Source organism: Paroedura picta, chromosome 1 (genome assembly GCF_049243985.1).
Source record: "Paroedura picta isolate Pp20150507F chromosome 1, Ppicta_v3.0, whole genome shotgun sequence".
NCBI lineage: Eukaryota > Metazoa > Chordata > Lepidosauria > Squamata > Gekkonidae > Paroedura > Paroedura picta.
This window is the reverse complement of record NC_135369.1, coordinates 5,703,291-5,723,948: the sequence shown is the minus strand read 5'-3', so window position 1 is coordinate 5,723,948 and position 20,658 is coordinate 5,703,291. Positions and strand designations below refer to the sequence as shown.

Genomic DNA, 20,658 nt, shown 5'->3' with positions numbered 1-20,658 from the left:
GAATCCTAGAGTTGGAAGGGGCCATACAGGCCATCTAGTCCAGCCCCCTGCTCAGAATCAGAATCATAGAATCATAGAGTTGGAAGGGGCCATGCAGGCCATCTAGTCCAACCCCCTGCTCAGAATCAGAATCATAGAACCATAGAGTTGGAAGGGGCCATACAGGCCATCTAGTCCAACCCCCTGCTCAGAATCAGAATCATAGAATCATAGAGTTGGAAGGGGCCATACAGGCCATCTAGTCCAACCCCCTGCTCAGAATCAGAATCATAGAACCATAGAGTTGGAAGGGGCCATGCAGGCCATCTAGTCCAACCCCCTGCTCAGAATCAGAATCATAGAACCATAGAGTTGGAAGGGGCCATACAGGCCATCTAGTCCAACCCCCTGCTCAGAATCAGAATCATAGAATCATAGAGTTGGAAGGGGCCATACAGGCCATCTAGTCCAACCCCCTGCTCAGAATCAGAATCATAGAACCATAGAGTTGGAAGGGGCCATACAGGCCATCTAGTCCAACCCCCTGCTCAGAATCAGAATCATAGAATCATAGAGTTGGAAGGGGCCATACAGGCCATCTAGTCCAACCCCCTGCTCAGAATCAGAATCATAGAATCATAGAGTTGGAAGGGGCCACACAGGCCATCTAGTCCAACCCCCTGCTCAGAATCATAGAATCATAGAATCCTAGAGTTGGAAGGGGCCATACAGGCCATCTAGTCCAACCCCCTGCTCAACGCAGGATCATAGAATCATAGAATCATAGAGTTGGAAGGGGCCATACAGGCCATCTAGTCCAACCCCCTGCTCAGAATCATAGAATCATAGAATCCTAGAGTTGGAAGGGGCCATACAGGCCATCTAGTCCAGCCCCCTGCTCAGAATCAGAATCATAGAATCATAGAGTTGGAAGGGGCCATGCAGGCCATCTAGTCCAACCCCCTGCTCAGAATCAGAATCATAGAACCATAGAGTTGGAAGGGGCCATACAGGCCATCTAGTCCAACCCCCTGCTCAGAATCAGAATCATAGAATCATAGAGTTGGAAGGGGCCATACAGGCCATCTAGTCCAACCCCCTGCTCAGAATCAGAATCATAGAACCATAGAGTTGGAAGGGGCCATGCAGGCCATCTAGTCCAACCCCCTGCTCAGAATCAGAATCATAGAACCATAGAGTTGGAAGGGGCCATACAGGCCATCTAGTCCAACCCCCTGCTCAGAATCAGAATCATAGAATCATAGAGTTGGAAGGGGCCATACAGGCCATCTAGTCCAACCCCCTGCTCAGAATCAGAATCATAGAACCATAGAGTTGGAAGGGGCCATACAGGCCATCTAGTCCAACCCCCTGCTCAGAATCAGAATCATAGAATCATAGAGTTGGAAGGGGCCATACAGGCCATCTAGTCCAACCCCCTGCTCAGAATCAGAATCATAGAATCATAGAGTTGGAAGGGGCCACACAGGCCATCTAGTCCAACCCCCTGCTCAACGCAGGATCAGCCCTTAAGCATCCTAAAGCATGCTTTAGGATAATGGTTCCAGAATAATGGATGGCATACCGAAATCAAGCCTAAAATGAAAGTGGGAATATCCCAAGTGACTAATGCACCGTGGGGAGGGGGGGATCTTTTATTTTGGTATATTTTAACATTTCTAAACTGCCTTGTAAGCAGGAACACCCAAATCTGCATTGACTCTCAAGCAATAGCTCGGTCCAGGGCAATGAATGGGGGGATCACGAATTTTCATATTTCTTACAGGTTGGAGGGTGGACTTTATGACAGGGGTGGCCATGCTGCGGCTCTCCGGAGGCCCCGCGGACTACAATAACCATGAGCCCCTGCCAACGGCAGGGGCTCATAGTTATTGTAGTCCACGGGCCTCCGGAGAGCCGCAGCGTGGCCCCCAAGTCAGAGCTGAGCTTCCAGGCAGGCCACGCTGCCTCTGTCAATTTGGGGTGCCTGTCGAAACCCCAGCAGTTCCTTTCTGTTTTCCCCCACTTTCTTCTGGTCACGTTCGAGGTCCCGGAGCAGTTTGCCTCCCGTAATTAGAAGCTTCCTCCCGCCGCACGTGCCGATCGGCCACCTGCCTCGCTCTCGGCCAGGGCGAGGGAAAGGAGAAATGTGGGAACGTGATTACCGTCCAAACAGGGCGAGGCCGACGGCGGGTGGATCGGGGCCAGGACCACTCAGGGGAGAGGCCTGCAGGCATTCGGCTGACGGAGAACTGGTTCTTTTAAAGCACATTATAAAACACAATCCGTAGGGCGAACGCAAGGGGTTCACAAGCCAGCTCCTTGGTTCAGAATCTGCTCCAATCTGCTCCCGGATCGGGCAAGCCTCTGACCCGAGGAGCCGGGTTTGATTCCCCACTCTTCCTCTACGTGCAGCCAAGCTGAGTGACCTTGGGTCCGTCACGGTTTCCTTGGAACTGTTCCAGCAGAGCCGTTCTCTCAGAGCTCTCTCGGCCTCACAATCTCCAAGTGGTTTACAATCCCCTCCCCTTCCTCTCCCCACAACAGAGACCCTGGGAGGTTGGTGGGGCTGAGGGAGTTCTGCTCTGCGAGAACAGCTCTATCAGGACTGTGATGGACCTAGGTCACCCAGCTGGCTGCAGGTAGAGGAGCCGGGAATCAAAACTGGCTTGCCAGATTAGAAGTGAAATCTTATAGACCTCCCTCGGTCCCTGTTCAGAATATCCCATCACTGAAGAAGAAGAAGAAGAAGAGTTGGTTCTTAGATGCCGCTTTTCTCTACCCGAAGGAGGCTCAAAGTGGCTTACAGTCGCCTTCCCGTTCCTCTCCCCACAACAGACACCCTGTGAGGGAGGGGAGGCAGAGAGAGCCCTGAGATTACTGAAGAAGAAGAAGAGTTGGTTCTTAGATGCCGCTTTTCTCTACCCGAAGGAGGCTCAAAGCGGCTTACATTCGCCTTCCCTTTCCTCTCCCTGATGGTAGCCTATAGATACCGGTTGTATTTTTTCACTGTCTTATAAAAGCTACATTGATATTGAGAATTAAACATGTATACACCTGCTCTGCAGAGAGGGGCGGTTTCTAAATGAAAAAAAAAAAAAAGGAGAGAGAGAGAAATAACCCCGATCCAGAGAAAACATGCACTCTTGGCAGAAGGAAGACTCATCTACCATCTTGTGATTGTGGTTTTATAGTTTCGGAGTTTTAATAGCGTTTTTAATGGAGTACTGCTATGTAATTCGTCTTGAGTCCAAGGAGGAAGATGGACTATAAATGGAATAAATAAATATCTGTTCCACTCAATATTTCTGGTAAGGCCTTGGAGGAGGAGCCGGTCTCATGGCTTAAGTGCCACTCAGCGCTTAACACCCACTCAGGGCAGCTGTCCCGCCCCTGAGGGCCTCGTCCTCCAACCGGCTTGCCTGTCTGTCCAGAGGCCAGCCAATCGCCTTCCGTCCCCCACCCTGACCACTCCCTCCTCCTATATGGACATGTCTACTTGCCATTCTCTTCCCAAAATGGCCGATGATTTATTTATTTATTATATTTATGTTCCGCCCTCCCCGAAGGCTCAGGGCGGTTCACATAAAACAGAACGATAGAGGTGGCTTAGGTTAACAATAATGAAGTGAAACAACAAACAGAAGAAGGAAGGGGAGGGGCCCCGGGTGGGCGTGTCCACAGCTCTGCTTCCCAACCATATTCTGCACGATCCGTCACTTCTGGGGTTCCTCACAGCCTGAAGAATGTTTCTGGGGTTTCTCGATGGTAAAAAAGTTGAGAAAGACAGGCTCAGAATCATAGAGAATCATGGAATCATAGAGCTGGAAGGGACCTCCTGAGTCATCTACTCCAACCCCCTGCACTGTGCAGGACACTCCCAACCCTCTTGCTCATCCACTGTCACCTGCCACCCTCTTGAGCCTTCCCAGAATCAGCCTCTCCATCAGATGGCTCTCCAGCCTCTGCTTAAAAATCTCCAATGATGGAGAACGCACCACCTCCCGAGGAAGCCTGTTCCACTGAGAAACCACCCTGTCAGGAACTTCTTCTGGATGTTTAGATGGAATTTCTTTTGAATTAAGTTCTAGTCCATCCCTCCGGGGCAAGAGAGAACAACTCTGCTCCATCCTCTATATGGCACCCTTTTAAATACTTGAAGATGGTTATTAGATCTCCTCTCAGTCGTCTCCTCTCCAGGCTAAACAGACCAAGCTCCCCCAACCTTTCTTCATATGTCTTGGTCTCCAAACCCCTCACCATCTTTGTTGCTCTCCTCTGGGCACGCTCCAGTTTGTCAACATCCCTCTTCAACTGGGGTGCCCAAATCTGAACACAGGACTCCAAGTGAGGCCAAACCAGAGCAGAGTAAAGCGGTACCATCACCTCCCGTGATCTGGACACGATACTCCGTTTGATACAGCCTAAAATCCCATTTGCCTTATTAGCCATCAAGTCACACTGCTGACCCATGTTCAATTTATGATCTACTAGATCCTTTCGCCAAGTCTCCCCCATCCTATATTGGTGCATTTTGTGTCAGAGGCTTTGCTGTAGAAACAACCTCCAGTGAAATAAGGGAATACCGGCGCTTCATCCAGCACTGTTTGGGTGATATATTTGTGCAGCGTTGCTTTTTGGAAACATTTTTCTCTGAATAATTTCCTCTGGACATTTCTCCTTCCATATCAAGATCTAAACAGGAAATAAGGCAGACTTTTAATCACTTTTGCTTTATTGTATCGACATTGGCCACGCACAGATCGTTTCGGTTGTTTTCCATCCAAGTCCAGGAACGAGAGAAACAGAGGCAGTGTGCCCAGCTCTGGCAAACACCCCCAAGTCCCTTGGTGGTCTCCCATCCAAGCGCTAACAAGGATCTACCCTACTTAGTTTCCGAGATCTGTTGGGGACCAAAAAATTAAGAAACAGCTCCCGGACCTGGATTCTTCCTGCCTGAACCCACATGACTGCTGATACCAGTCAAGGGCCTGTGAGATGGTTTATATGCTGAAGGATTTCTCTGTTCACTGTTGTTATTATTGTTAATATTCATTTATTATGATCAGAGAGTTCAATGTCTTGTTCTGTTACCTTCCATGAGCCTTAGGGCAGGGGTAGTCAACCTGTGGTCCTCCAGATGTCCATGGACTACAATTCCCATGAGCCCCTGCCAGCATTGCTGGCAGGGGCTCATGGGAATTGTAGTCCATGGACATCTGGAGGACCACAGGTTGACTACCCCTCCCTTGGGGGAGGGCAGTATAGAAAAGCAATCAATAAATAAACAAACAAGCAAGGTTTCGAAAAATCAGCTGTCCAAGAGGGAGCCATGCATTCCTGCCCATATAATAATAATAATAACAATAATTATAATATAATAATAATAAATCCCAAATATTAAATCTGCACCGCTAAAGGGGACAGGGCAAGTCTTGCAAATGGAATTTCTGGGAGGGGGGGGGAGACCCTTTCTCTCTGTTTTCTCTCCCTCTTCTCCAAGGATGGGTGGGTGGGGCTAATTAGCCATTAAAATTGGTCCCTCTGCCCCACCCATGCCCACCTGCACGTGACTGGCGGAGGGGCGGGGCCGCGGCGGCTGACTGACAGGGCCGGGTCACGCGGCTCCGGCGTGGCTGCCTGCGCGGCTGTGTTTACCGCCCGGGCCAGGCAGCTGTTGGCCCCGATCCAGGGCCTGGGCTGGAATGACACCGAGCAGCAGCAGCAGCAAAAGGAGCTGTTGTGTAATGCGGCCGGGCAGGCACCAGCCCCGGCTAATCGAACGCTGCTCCTCGGAGCCGCCGGGGACAAGCAGGGGAAACTGGCCCGCGAGCTGAACCGGTTGGGTGTCTGCCTGAGGGCGCGGCTCTCCGAGCGACGAGAGACACGGGCGGGGTAGCCCTCCCCTCCCAAGAAAGAGTTGCAAAGTGAAGGGAGGGTGGATTTTGCATGCACGGCGAGGTGCACCGGTTGAATTTCGGCCTGAAGTCGCAGCGTTGCTAGCAACGGGAGACGAGGCGGAGTAGCGCCCCCCTCCCCTCCAAGAAGCGATTGCAGAGTGTTGGGTGCGGGGAGACACACTTTGCGTACACAGCGAGCTGCACCGGTTGCATTTCTGACTGAGGTTTCAGGTCTGATAGCTACGGGAGACGCGGTGGAGTAGCGCCGCCCCCCGAGGCGATTGGAAAGGGGGGCGGGGAGACACAAATCTTGCATGCACAGCGAGCTGCACCGGTTGCATTTCTCCCGGAGGACGCACGAGGCGAGGAGGGGAGAATTTCGCATACACGGCGAGCTGCACCGGTTGCATTTCTGGCTGTTATCATGGCTATGGGGTACTTGGGGGAGGCCATTCGGGGGGAAATTCCATAGGGACGTAGAGGGGCAGGATCGTGGAGAGGCGAGGCCCGGTAGGATTTCTGCCCGTCAGGGAAGCGGGAGGGGTAAAATAAAGCCACCCATGTACGAAGTGGGGAGTTCGAGTCGGAGGTCCCATTATCAGCTGAAACTACACCAGTTGAATGCCTGCCGTGTCCCGTTGCTTTGTAATAAAGAGATTTTGTGTGCCTTTCGGAGCCCGCTCCGTTTTGCCATAATAATAATAATAATAATAATAATAATAATAATAATAATCTGACTTCGCGGAGCTGGCTCAAGTGCTGTTCAAGGACCGACTTCTCCATTTTTAATCAAATTGCAGAGACTTTACCGAGGGAACTTCTGCCTGCGCGCTTACCCACCAGAGGCTTCGAGGAAAAGAGGCGGCCAGCCGCCCCAGGGTCACCGCGGGGATGCAAAGCGCGTTTCCCCCTCCCCTGGCCTGCAACGGCGGAGGAAAGGGGCAGCTTCACCTATTGGCTTCCGGCCTGCCTCCGGGTCCTGAAATGAAACCTGGAAATCTAGGGGATTGCCCATTGGATCGGTTGGCCACCCGAATTCAACTGGTGAAGCTTTCTCCCCCTCACCTGTCTGGCAACCCCGCAACGGCCCTCCTTGAGATTCGCTGCCTCCTCCAGCCAGGGATCCTGACCCGGGCGGGAGTTCAACAGGGAAAGCTTTTCCCCTGTGGAACGCTGCACCTGTTGAATTTCCTCCATGATTCTCCCAGCAGCGGAATAGGCGAGGCTGCAGAGAGAGGATGGGGCGCGACATGATGCGATGCGCTGAGCGGGGGTCAGTTTGGATGGTGGGGGAACCGAGGCAAGTCTTTCTCCGGTTGCCAACCTCCCTCCCTGCCTCTGCAGTGGCGCCTTTAACAGAAGCTGAAATCCCATCTTTAGAGGCTTCGGGTTAATCCCATGGAGGAGCAGAGGGGCGTGGCCAGTTCTTGACATCACCCAATCGAGCGGTGTTTAAAGGGGTAGGAGCATGCCCAGGGGGGCGTCTTGCAGATCAGTTGGCAACCGGTTCCAGCTACTAGGGCGCCGGCAGTGAGTTTGCGCCTGTCAAAAGAAACTGGGGGGATATTTCTTTAAAGGAGGGGTTGAACTCTTCTCGCTTGTCTTTGCTTAGAGGAGCTCACGGTGAGATACCGAACCCCCCCCCTTTAATTTTGTCCACATAACAACCCTGCAGAGCAGGCCCAGCGAAATGGCAAATGGGTTCGCTCAAGGTCTTCTCGCAAACCGATTGGGCTTTGAGAGCCTAACTGCCTTCGCGAGATCTCCCTTTCACGGTTAGTTAGCAGGCAGAAGTCAACAGGTCAAGCAGGGGAAGGCCTGGAGGAATATTGATGAGTCTCAGCATCACCTCTCTAATAGCTGCCTGCCCGCGGCTGAAAAGATGTATTTGCATGAGACTTTCAACGCCAGAGAAGGACGGCTAGAGGAGCCAGGTAGGGAAAAGTGACATCCGGGTTAATGAATATGTATGTGACAGTCAGAAGTCCACTAGGTGCACCTCTGCATTGAGAAGGAAAGCTACACCGGTTTAATTGCTGTCTGTTGCACATCTGCTAAGGGACCTGGAATGATCTCGGGAAGAGGTGAGGAATGGGAAGCCGCGGTCAAAAGAAAGGGACAAAGTGCAGCGAACACCAATCGGGGCAGGGTCGGGCGCAGGCGGAAATCCATCAGGGGCTGCTTCCCAGTTTCCGTCGATCCGCCCTGGGTACCTCTCAAGAAACTCCTTGTGGGCTGCAAAAAGCCGGCGCCGATGGTCCCCTCTCTGCGTGACAGGCTGCAATCCGTCAGGGTCAACTGACAGCCAAAGCGTCCCCCCGCTTAACCCGCGTCTATTAATAGTCCTAGACGCCGGAGAGGCATGAGAGGAATCCGGGCGGGGCGAGGCGGGGCCAGGCCCGGACAGGCCGCCATGCCACCGGTGCAGTTCCCCCTCCCCGCCGGAGAGAGAGAGAGAGAGCCGCGGTTGGCTACACCGGTGCGACGTCCTCCTGCTGCGAGCGAGCGAGCGAGGGCCCGTCCCCGGTCGGCGGGGCGGGGAGGCGGCGAGGCGGGTGCGCCCCTGCCGGCCGCGCGGGGACGCTGCAAGCGCCGCCGGTTCGGGGAGCCACTGCTCTCCCCTGCTCCGCCGCCGGAGCCGCGTCCGCAGCCCGCCCGGGTCCGCTCCGCTCCGCTCCCCGCCCGAGTGCCGCCGCGGCCGGCCACGCAGCGCCGCCTTCGCCCCCTTCCCGCCCGCATGGAGCCCGGCGACGCCAGCCCCGGCGCAGCCAAGCGCGGCAGAGACGGCGCGGCCAGAGGTGAGCATTGCTAGGCTGGGCTAGGCTGGGCTGGGCTGCGGGGGTCTTGCGGGGTAGCTGCGGGGTAAGGGGCGCGCCGGGGGTCGCAGCGGAGGAGAAGAGGCGCCGATCCCCCCTTCCCTTCCCGTCCTTGTCTCTCCAAGGGGTCTGGAGGGGGCTCCCCAAGTGCGGGGAAGGAGGGAAGCGGGGCTCAAGGGGGGTAAGTCCGGAGGAGGGAGCAGGGGGGCTTGGAGGAGTGAGTGACTCCCGGGGGGTTGGGAAGGGGGGTGACGCCAAGAGCCCTTAGGGTTGGGGGCCAAGCGGCCCGACTAGTCTCTTGCAAAAGGCGCAGGGGGTGTGAGTGTGGCATTTAGGGAGGGGGGCGTGGGGGAAACGACCCTCCCCCGTGGTCGAAGGCTCTTCAATCCCCCCTCCTTCCCTCCACTTCGGAGTAGCCACCCCTTTACACCGCGTTGCAACCTGCCTTAGAAGAGGACTGATTTGACCCACCTGGTGGATCGAGTGTCTTGAGAGGGGGGGATGACGCTGTGGGGGTCTTCCTCCCCCCCAACCATGGGGGCATTTGTCCCTGTTCTCCATGCTGCCCCCTAATGGAAAAGCCCTGCAATGCCTCGAGGAAGGGTCTTGCCCTCTGGTGTTGGGGGATCTAACCCCCTTTTGTGCCTTTCTTGGACCTGAAACCAGTTTCCTCCTTGACCCTCCAGCCCCAATAGAGACGGGGCTCCAAAACTGGGCTTTCTGGGATGTATCCTTGCCAATGCACTCACAAAGGGCAGGGGCGTCCTGCCTCAGTTTCCCCATTGTGCTGCTTCTCTGGATTCCTGGAAATCCAACCCCACTCAGGGGGTTAATGGGGAGCATCTTGTGTGGTCGCGTTTCCCCTGACGAGCGAATCGGTGTGTGTTCGCTTCCGGTGCGTGTGTGAACAGAAGTGGGTTTAAAATGGGTTGAACCAGCCCAGCGGGCATCAGGAATCAGGAATTTGCGGCTATGCAGCGTGGGGTTTCTGTGTTGCAGAGGGAGCCTGGTGTGGGATTTTTGGGTGAGACCCAGGTTCGAATCCCAGCTCTGACCTCTTGGAGGAAATGAAGGGGGACGTTACCTCTCCTTCCTGCTGCCGTCTGTCGTGTGGGGTGGTGGGATCTAGCTGGTCAGAAGGAGCATGGCTTTCGCCTTCGATGCCAGCGTCAAAGGTATGCGCCTTGGGGCAGAGGTCTGCCCTTTTCCATTACTCTGTCAACTGCAGTGGTTCGTGCTGACCAAATAGTCCACAAAAGTGGGGAGTTGCGCGTTCACAACCCCTGCTGTCCGTTGCTAGGTCAAAGACCCCCACTCTGTGGGATGTGTGTGGGGTGTGCATGTGGCGCATTGATCAGAGCCTCTGCTGAGAAAATCCCAGGTTCAACCCCCGGTGTCTCCCGCAAGGACCAGGTGGGAGCAGATCTGAAAAACCTCCGCCTGAGATCTTGGAGAGCGGCTGCCAGCTTGGGTTGACAAAAGCTCCCTTGATGGGCCAGGGGTCTGACTCCACGGGTGACAGGTCTGTGTTTTGGTGGCTCGGTGGCAGCGCCCCTGCTTGGCATGCAGAAGGTCCCGGGTTCGATACCTCCAGATAAAAAGATTAGGTAGCCGGACATGGGAAAGGCCTTGGCCTGAGACCTTGGTGAGCAGCTTCCAGCCTGAGTGGAAAATGCTGGCCTTGGTGGACCCAGAGCCCAATGGGATGAATGACAGGTCTGTGTTTTGGTGGGAAATTGTGGCCCAGCGGCAGAGCCCCTGGTTTTGGAAGCCCAGGGTCCCGAGTTCAATCCTCAGCACCTCCGGGACCCCGGAGAGCGGCTGCCGGCCTGAACGGGCAACACCGGCCTCGTTGGGCCAAGGGTCCGATTCGGTAGAAGCCGTCTGGCTTCCTGGATGCGTTCGCCTCCCCTCCTCCTGGCTGAAAACCAGAATGCCCCCTTGCCTCCCCAAGGAGAAAAGGTATGCTCCTTGGGGCAGGGATCTCCCCTTCTCTCCTGGCCGCCTCCCTCCCTCCCAGCCCTCTGGTTTGGCCTTTCTCCCCCCCACCCCGCCCCTCGGGGTTGTTGACAATACCTGGGTGCTCCCGCCGAAAGCCCCAATTAAGCAATTTGCACGGCGGTTACGGCAGAGCGGCAATTTCAACAAAGTGCCGAGCCAGCTCCCTCTTGCGCTCGGCAGAAAGAGAGAGAGAGATGGTATCTCTGGGCGCAGAGAGCGTTTCTAACGCCGCCCGTCCAGTTCCTCAGCACCTTCCCCAGGTTTCGCTCCCTGGCTGTTGCTCTCTCTAATGAGCACCTTCTCCCGGGAAGGAGGTGCTTTCTGCCAGGCCTGCCTGGATCTGGCCCCTTTGGGGGGAAAGATGGGCAGTCCCAGGGGGGGAGCCCGGTGGGAAGGCCTTGGTCCTGTCTATGCAGGAGTGCCCCACAATTACATGGGCGTCCAGCTGCGAGGGGCCAGCTGAAGTGGGAGGCGTTGTCTTCTGTTTCTTCTGCACAACGTCCCTGTGAGGTGGGGTCAGCGGAGACGGACTGGCCCGATGATTTATTGGGTTGATTTTGACCGTGCCTTTTTCTCCCGGGAGGGAACCCAAAACGTCGTCCGCGGTCTTCCTCTCTTCCGCTTTCTCCTCTCTTCCGTTTTAAATGCACAACAGTCCTGTGAGGTAGGGCAGGCGGAGACTGGCTACCAAGCTTTATTGGTGTCGTTTCTACCCGGTCTTTCTGCACGATGGGGACCGAAGCAGGTTGCGTTGCGCTGTCGTGCGTGCTAAAGAATGCTGTTTTGATCCACTTTGGTGACTGTTTACACGTGTGTTGCCGTTTCACGCAATAAAATTCAGTGCATTGAAAGTGGAGTGGAAGTGGAATGAAAGTGGATTGAAAGTGGACTGAAACTGCATTGGAAGTGGATTGAAAGTGCATTGTTTTAGTCTGTGTGAAAGTGTTTCTTCCTCACCTGTGTTTTATCCTCAACACACCCCTGTGAGGTAGGCTAGGCCAGGACTAGCCCAAGATAACCCAGCAAGCTGCCAGGAGAGAGAGGGGAATTCGAATCTGGGTCTCCCGCATCCCCGTCTGACACCATCCACTACGCCATGCTGGGTCGTTTCCTTATAAGGGGAGGCAAGATACTCTGTTCATGCTCAGAGGACAGCTCGCCTTTATGCGTGGCTCTGGCTGGTCCATGTGCTGAGCTTTCAGGACCAAAAAGGGGGCAGCTCCAGTTCTGCTCCCGGACCGAAGATTTCGGGTTCTCCAGACCTCTTTATCCAGGCAGGCATTAAAAAGAGCGACGGAAAATGTTTACTCCCCCATTGGGATTCAAAGCAGCTTTGCGGTTTTCTCGCCACAAACAGCCCTGCGAGGGAGGCCAATATGAGAATCTGTAACAGGCCTGAGGTTCCTCAGCGGCTTCCTTAGTACATGGGGGGATTTGAACTCTGGTTGCCTGGGGTCCTAAATCTGCCACTCTGTCCACTACATGCTGAGTCTGCTGTTGGGATTGGGGCCTGCAACACACCCCCCCCCCATTTTTATCTTTGAACATCCAGCCAGAAGAATAGTTCTGTAGAACTCAGAAACCTGCACAGTTTGTTACAGGAGACTGGGGAGAGGTTGTCCTAATAAGCTATAATTCCTTAGCGTTATTTCTAAAGCATGCAAAGTAGAAAGCTTCTCTGAGCATGTGCAGAGAGTTCTACCCTTGGATACCCCCTGCCAGCCTCTTGCTTTAAAGCTCTCACATTTTTCGAATTAACTACGGGGAGGGGGGGGGGGCAGGGGCAGCAAGCTAGAGAAACTTATTTTACTTCTTCAACAGTGTAACGTTGTTTCTCTTCCTACTCCACTCCTCCCTCCCTCCCTCTTTCCGCAAACCAGGGCACTGCTACCAAAATGCCCGAATTCTCAGATAGACTGTGCCTATTCAAAGCAGTTTAACAGGCGGGTGGGGACATCTGGCAAGAAACACTGCTTTTTGGGTTCTGTCTTCATAGCAGCACGTGCAGCCTTGAATCTAGACCGTGCTGTGGGTTTCTTCTGCCTAGCCAGCTGCCCTTACTAAGCCTCGCCACGGACGGCAAATCTGGCTTTGTGCCTTTTCACGTATCTCATTGGGGGGGGTTTCTTCGTTCATTCAGAGAAGCAGCCAATATATTCCAAAATCCTGTCCTGCTCCTCTCTGGGGTCTATTACTCAGCCCCCCCCCCACACCTTTATACCCCCCCCCCATAACCCTCCTCTGGCAGCTGTTTGCAGCCCAAGCTCCCCACCTTCCCTCCCTCCAAGGGCTCCTCCCTTGTATGCAAAATACTTTTATTTTTAACCCCCAGGATTGAGCTAATGTGTTAATGCTCCACATTGGGTGGCGCAAAGCCAGCTGATTGCTCTCGGGTGCGACGTGTAGCTCCTTGTTAAACCCTCGTAATCCTTCCTGCCCCACATGCACTTAACTCATGTTGCCCCCCGGATTAACGCATGCCGCTGTGTGCGTTTCTCTGGCCTGAGAAACCATGGGGGGCAACTGGTGTTTTTCAGGAAAGTTGTTCCCATGTGCTGTTCAAACACAAACTACAGGACTGGGGAGGGGCTGTGGCAGAGCCTTGGCTTGGCACGCAGAAGGTCCCAGGTTCAATCCCCGGCACCCCCAGTTAGAAAGGCCCGGGCAGCCTGGAGAAAAGGAGGTTGAGAGGGGACATGATAGCCCTCTTTAAGTATTGGAGGAGGGCAGGATGCTGTTTCTGTTGGCTGCAGAGGAGAGGGCACACAGTAATGGGTTTAAACTTCAAGTACAACGATATAGGCTAGATATCAGGAAAAACATTTTCACAGTCAGAGTAGTTCAGCAGTGGAATAGGCTGCCTAAGGAGGTGGTGAGCTCCCCCTCACTGGCAGTCTGAAGACGCAAAGGTTGGATACACACTTTTCTTGGATGCTTTAGGATGCTTAGGGCTGATCCTGCGTTGAGCTGGGGGTTGGACTAGATGGCCTGCATGGCCCCTTCCAACTCTATGATTCTATGATGGGAAAGACTCTGGAGAGCAGCTGCCAGTCTGGGTGGTCGATTCTGAACTTGACAGGCCGAAGGTAGGGAGCAGCTGTTGTATCTATGGGACGGGGTCTGCTTGGCATACAGAAGGTCCCAAGTTCAACCCCTGGGCCAGGCAGAAGTAGGTGATTTGAAAAACCTCCGCCTGAGACCCCGAAGAGCAGCTGCCAGCCTGAGCAGACAATACTGAACTTGACAGACCAAGGGTAGGGAAGGGTCGTGGCTCAGTGGTAGAGCCTCCGCTTGGCATGCAGGAGGTCCCTGGTTTAATCCCTCCAGTTAAAGAATCAGGCAACAATTTCTGCTTGAGACCCGGGAGAGCTGCTGCCGGTCTGAGTCGACAATACCTTGAAGGGCCTTTGTTCTGACTCAGTATAAGGCAGCTCCTTATGCCCATGTGACCTGAGTAGTGAGCCTTGAGGATCGGGGCCTCAGCACAGAGGGAAGAGAGAAGAGAGTCTGTCCGATCCGTTTCTTTCCCGATCCGTTTCTTTCCCGGAGCAAAGACTCCTGCAGGCTGCACAATTTGAAACGGGGTCTGGGGCGACGGAATTTGCCCCCCGAGACGGCGACAGCTCCCGTCTTGCTCTTGCGTCCTTGGGAAATGTGCCACCCTGTCTTCCGAGGTCTGGTGTGGCTCTGCAGGGGCACCGGCTGGCACCCGTGTAGCAGCCACGTCTGGCTGTTTCCAGGACGGGCGCCAGACTGTTGCGCTGTGAAAAGCCAAGATGTGGCTGCCGTCTCCAGCCTTCTATGCTCAGTGCTCATGCGCTGGTGCGCGCAGCATCGAGGGTATAAAAACAGTGGGAAATTCGGGACTTCAGTTATGCGCGCAGCCGGCAAGAGCATCTCCCTCCCTCGTGCGAAATGGACAAATCTGCCGCCGTTCCTAAAAATTTAAACGTCCTCCTTTCCATTTGCATCGGCCCCAGTTCACGGAAGGGTAGGGGAGCCCCCCAGATGCAATTTAATTCCTCAGCGGTCCCAGGGACAAAAAATAGTCCGTCGAAAGAGAGATAAAGTCGGCACTGGAACGAGCCAAAATGTTTACGGGTTAAATCCGGTAGAAATAAACCCGGTTAAAACTATACTTTGCCCAAAGGGGTTTCAAAAAAGGGAAGGAGGGGGATTCTTGATCACCTTTTTGTCCATCAGGCCTTGGTGGGAGGGGCTTGCGAAGGATGGTGCCACCCACCAATCAGGCCTTGGTGGGAGGGGCTTGCGAAGGATGGTGCCACCCACCAATCAGGCCTCGGTGGGAGGGGCTTGCGAAGGATGGTGCCATCCCCAATCAGGCCTTGGTGGGAGGGGCTTGCAAAGGATGGTGCCACCCCCAAACAGGCCTTGGTGGGAGGGGCTTGCAAAGGATGGTGCCACCCCCAATCAGGCCTTGGTGGGAGGGGCTTGCAAAGGATGGTGTCACACACCAATCAGGCCTTGGTGGGAGGGGCTTGCAAAGGATGGTGCCACCCCCAATCAGGCCTTGGTGGGAGGGGCTTGCAAAGGATGGTGCCACCCCCAATCAGGCCTTGGTGGGAGGGGCTTGCAAAGGATGGTGCCACCCCCAATCAGGCCTTGGTGGGAGGGGCTTGCAAAGGATGGTGCCACCCCCAATCAGGCCTTGGTGGGAGGGGCTTGTGAAGGATGGTGCCACCCCCAATCAGGCCTTGGTGGGAGGGGCTTGCAAAGGATGGTGCCACCCCCAATCAGGCCTTGGTGGGAGGGGCTTGCAAAGGATAGTGCCACCCACCAATCAGGCCTTGGTGGGAGGGGCTTGCGAAGGATGGTGCCAACACCAAAAGGCCCTGCCCAGGGATTGCAGCCGAGTCTCATGAAGAGGCGGAGGCACGTGAGGGAGGTGGGGCCGGATCGTGAGGCAACGCCAGTTAAAAGATAAGAGGAGCTTTCTTCAGCCCTCAGATGCTGACAGGCACCGGGCGGATCAATTTCGGCACAGGTATGGACCAAGGCCCAGGGACCAGCCCCGGTTGCCAAAGCAAGCTGACGCCTTCTGAGCCGGCTTCCGATTTGAAAGAGATCTCAGGTTTTATCAGGCAGGGTTCCGGAATCGACAGAAGTCTTCTTTTCGAAGAACAGTTCCTGCCGGGGTGGGAGCAGAGAGAGAGGTGGCTGCTTTTGATCCGACCAAGGGCGCTTTGAATGTGGAACGCTTACATCAGGGGTAGTCAAACTGCGGCCCTCCAGAGGCCCATGGACTACAATTCCCATGAGCCCCTGCCAGCGAACGCTGGCAGGGGCTCATGGGAGTTGTAGTCCATGGACCCCTGGAGGGCCGCAGTTTGACTACCCCTGGCTTACACGCTGGAGATCTCATTGGTTTTTGAGGCGCCCCGGGATTCGAATATCGCTCTCCTGTGTTGCTGTTGCTTTCCGTTTTGGTATGTATTTTGATTTTGAAGGTGCTCCCGAGAAATGGAGCGGGGTTAAAGTAAAGGCGAGTATTTTCAGAAACGGTGGGCAGCTGTTGTTTGAAAAAGAATTGTTGCTTCTTTTCTTGCGCGGAAGGAGATGTGGCTTTCCTATGGCAGATCCAGCCGCATGGAATTGTTGGAATGCCGGTGCTAAAACTGGCAGTCTTCAAGCAGGAGAGAAGAGTTGGGGGTTTTATATCCTGCTTTTCACCACCCAAAGGTGTTTCAAAGCGTCTTCCGATCGCCTCCCTTTCCTCTCCCTGCAGCAGACACCCGGTGAGGTAGTTGGGGCTGAGAAAGCGCTGAGAGAACTGCCCCGAGAGAACTGGGACTAGCCCAAGGTCACCCAGCTGGCTGCATGTGGAGTGGGGAAGCAAACCCGGCTCTCCAGATTAGAAGCTGCTGCTCTTAACCATTACACCAAGCTGTCTAGCAGCGGCTGGACATATATTTACCCTGTCTGCATGCGGCTGATCTTGCATTGAGCAGGGGGTTGGACTAGATGGCCTCTATGGACATTTCCAACTCTATGATTCTGTGGGGTTTTATTCTATAAGCTACCTTTGTTTGAACTAATTAAAAACTTAGACTCGGGTGAAGACCATGTTGATCTGAGAGAGGAGAACAAAGTTTGAATTCAGCGGCACTGTTAAGACCAATCAAGTCTGCTTCAAGGTATGAGCGTCTTCATGCGTGCGCATTATATCTGATGAAGTGGACTTTGACATAGTAGCTCATCTGTTCGATGTAATATATTTCTGGTAAGGCCTTGGAGGGGGAGCGTCTCTCATGGCTTAAGGGCCACTCAGGGCTTAACATCCACTCAGGGCAGCTGTCCCACCCCCAAGTGCCTCCTCCTCCTCCTCCAACCGGCTTGCCTGTCTATCCAGCAGCCAGCCAATTGCCTTCCACCCCCCACCCCTGACCACCCCCTCCTCCTTCCACTTCCCTCTGAGGCTCGGAGGCTGCAGATCCCTGCTGCGTGAGAGCTGCCCCTGCCGGAGAGTTCCCCAACAGCTGCCTGCAGCCTTTCCAGGTCCTGGGGGGAGGGAGAGGCTGTCCGCAGAGTTCTTCCACCCCCCCTCCCCTAATCTAGCACCCATTGTGTTCCTGAATGCCACGGGCTTGGTCCCTAGTACCTTGAATAAAACCTGGTTGATCTCATAGGTGCCGCTGCATTGGTTCTGATAGAATAATTTTAGGCCCTGGATATCACATACAAAACTCTTCATTGCCTCTACCCCTTCTCAATTGTCGGACCACCTCTCTCCCTAAGCTCCACCACCACAGCTTCGATGAAGTCAGGGTGCGCTTCCGTGGGGGCCAGCCTGCAAAGAGAACTCGCTTGGTGCCGTGGTTAAGAGCTTCAGCCTCTAATCCAAAGAGCTGGGTTTGATTTCTCCGCTCCTCCGCATGCAGCCAGCTTGGGTGACCTTGGGCTAGTCACAGTCCGGTTAGAGCTGTTCTCACAGAGCAGTTCTCTCAGGGCTCGCTCAGCCCCACCTGCCTCACTGGGTGCCTGTTGTGGGGAGGGGACGGGAAGGGGATTGTAAGCTGCTTCGAAACTCCTTCGGGTAGGGTGTAGCGGGGTACAAAGGGGGCAAAATTGACAACTTCCTTTAGATGTGCATTCACTGTTTCGGCTCTCTTGTGGAACAGCTTGCTTGTGGAGGCCCAGAAGACTCACGCTACCTTGGCTTTTTGCAAACTGCACAAAGCAGGACCTTTCAAGAGGGCTTTTCTGTACAGGTGTTGTGTTACACAAAACAGGTGTTGCAAACTTGCTCAGGTAGAGCATGAGGGACCGCAGTGGTGAGCTTACTTTAAGTTGGATCCTACCGATGTATTTTCTTCTCCCCTTTCACGTGTCGTGTCAGTCCGTCTGCGGTGCCTCAGTTCTTTCCGGTGCTTCCAGACCGCTCAAATCCTCATGCGCGGGCTACCGCATAGCCCCTTCGGTTGGTTGTTCGGACTTCTGCACACACTAAATTGGACTTTCTAAGGTTTTGCGGGGTTTCGCGATGACTCTGGAAGGTCTTCGCCAATGGGGTGGGAGTTAGGTAATGTTTTATACATTTTGTAAGAAAAAGAATTGGGTGATATTGACCATATATGGTCATGTCCCCTCCCCCCCCCTCCAAAATGGCCTGCAGAGGGTGGGAAGGGGAGGGACGCCAGCTGCTGGCCAAGGCGCATGGCACATGGAATTCAGAGAGAAGTGTTCTCATTTTAACTTGACTGCAGGGAGGGAGGGGGCAAAGCGGCATAGGCCTCCCCTGGCCCTGTTTCTGATATTGGGGAGGTGGGATCGGCCTGTCCCGGCCCTGTTTCTGCAGGCTCCCTTCGGTGAAGAAGAGTAAACTGAAACTAATCCTCTGAAACTATTTCTGCGCTGTCACTTCCTGTGCTGTGGGAGTCACCTGGTGATGTCACATCCAGGGGGAGTGTCCGGATGACGTCACTTCTGGTGTTATGCAACTTCCAGGGGGTGGGGAGAGGCAAACTGGTAGCCAGCCTATTGTGCAGGTATGGTTCTGTTCACAGATCCTCTGAAAACATTTCTGTGCTGTCACTTCCTGCGCTGTGGGAGTGGCCTGGTGAGGTCACATCCGGTGGGAACGCCCGGATGATGTCTTCCGGGGGCGTGTCTTCTGGAAGGTGTGGTTTGCCGGCATCACTTCCGGGTTTTACTCAGAGGCTAAAAAATGAGGGGTATCTCAACGGGAAAAAGTGAACATACATGAGACATGCAAGAAAGAATGCACTTTCGATCTGCTTTCACTGCACTTTAGCAATCTTTTGCAACGGATTTTGATGTCTCTCTTCCGCACACGTTGGACAATGTGCTTTTGCAGCTGGCTTTTCCTGGTCCTCATTTCGCGCACGTTGGATGGCGCACTTCCAGTGTCAGAAACCAGGCAGAAGACACCTAAGTAAAGTCACTCGAACAAGTAATTACCCGAGACCACTGTTGTAGCAAAATCCAGACGGAAGCTTTATTCAGCAGACTAATACAAGAAGGCATCAACAGTAAAAGTTCGATGAACAAACTCTTTGGCAGCGACAAAAGTTCAGTAGCCCCCACGAAGGTTCTTATACCTGGGGTTGAATAAAGGAGGGAGGAAAGACTGATTCTTAAGGCGGGGAAATACTGTGGTTCTCAAGAGAGCCATCTGGCCCTTACTTTGATCTACGAAGTTACAAGTGTTGAGACTTCACAGTGCCTAGCAAGGTCAGGAAGCGATAAGAGGTTTTAGCGGTGGGACGCTTTGGAATGCAAAGGGAGGAAAGGAACCAACAGGTGATTTGTGGCATTACAGAGGAGAGCGACGAAGATGATCTGGGGCCAAGGGACCAAGCCCTATGAAGATAGGTTGAGGGCCTTGGGAATGTTCAGCCTGGAGAAAAGGAGGTTGAGAGGGGACATGATAGCCCTCTTTAAGTATTTGAAAGGTTGTCACTTGGAGGAGGGCAGGATGCTGTTTCTGCTGGCTGCAGAGGAGAGGACACGCAGTAATGGGTTTAAACAAGTATAACGATATAGGCTAGATATCAGGAAAAAAAATTTCACAGTCAGAGTAGTTCAGCAGTGGAATAGGCTGCCTAAGAAGGTGGTGAGCTCCCCCTCACTGGCAGTCTTCAAGCAAAGGTTGGAGACACACTTTTCTTGGATGCTTTAGGATGCTTAGGGCTGATCCTGCGTTGAGCAGGGGGTTGGATTAGATGGCCTGTATGGCCCCTTCCAACTCTATGATTCTATGCATTCCCTGCCTCAAGTCCATCTCGACTGTAAATAAACTAAGTACATGAAATATTATATGAAATACATTTCATTACATGAAATAAACTAAGTAAATAAACTAAGTACATGAAATACACGGACTAAATAGTTACCGGCATGAAACTTCCAGCGTTTCTAAAACTTTTACGGATAGTTGCTGTTCTAGCAGACTGCCAGCGGGGAGTCCTGGATCGGGTCAGAGAGTCCTGGCTTCAGATGTGTGTTCTGCCTTTATTTTATTTATTATATTTATATTTGGAGCTCCCTGCGTGTTCGTGTGCTTCTCGCCCACACAAGTTTGCTGTGTGGATAAGATTTACACCGCTCTGATCTCCTTGGAGGGAGGGAAAGATTTTAAAAGTGGCAGTTTTACTTTGTGTCTGGTGTGCCCACCCCGCTTTCTCGCCTTGTGAATATAAACACGAAACTGCCTTATACTGAATCACTCTTTGTCCGTCACAGTGTTGTCTGCTCAGGCCGGCAGCTGCTCTCCTGGGTCTCAGGCTGGGGGTCTTTCCCCTCGCCTCCTGCCTGGTCCTTTGACTTGGAGATGCCGGGGATTGAACCTGGGACCTTCCGTGTGCCGAGCACAGGCTCTGCCGTTGAGCCACGGCCCCTCTTGCGATTGGACATACGTTCAAAGTTTTTTCATAGAAACAATAGAGCAGGGGTAGTCAAACTGCGGCCCTCCAGATGTCCAT

General features: G+C 53.8%; 1 protein-coding gene across 1 annotated transcript in view; it reads left to right on the top strand.

The window, feature by feature from the left end:
• The first annotated feature begins 8,493 nt into the window (after positions 1-8,493).
• RORC (RAR related orphan receptor C) overlaps positions 8,494-20,658 on the top strand; it is a 95,544-nt gene continuing 83,379 nt past the window's right edge. The window contains exon 1 of the mRNA XM_077321924.1: positions 8,494-8,677. Coding sequence (XP_077178039.1) covers positions 8,617-8,677 — 61 coding nt within the window. The 5' untranslated portion in view covers positions 8,494-8,616. The remainder of the gene's footprint in view (positions 8,678-20,658) is intronic.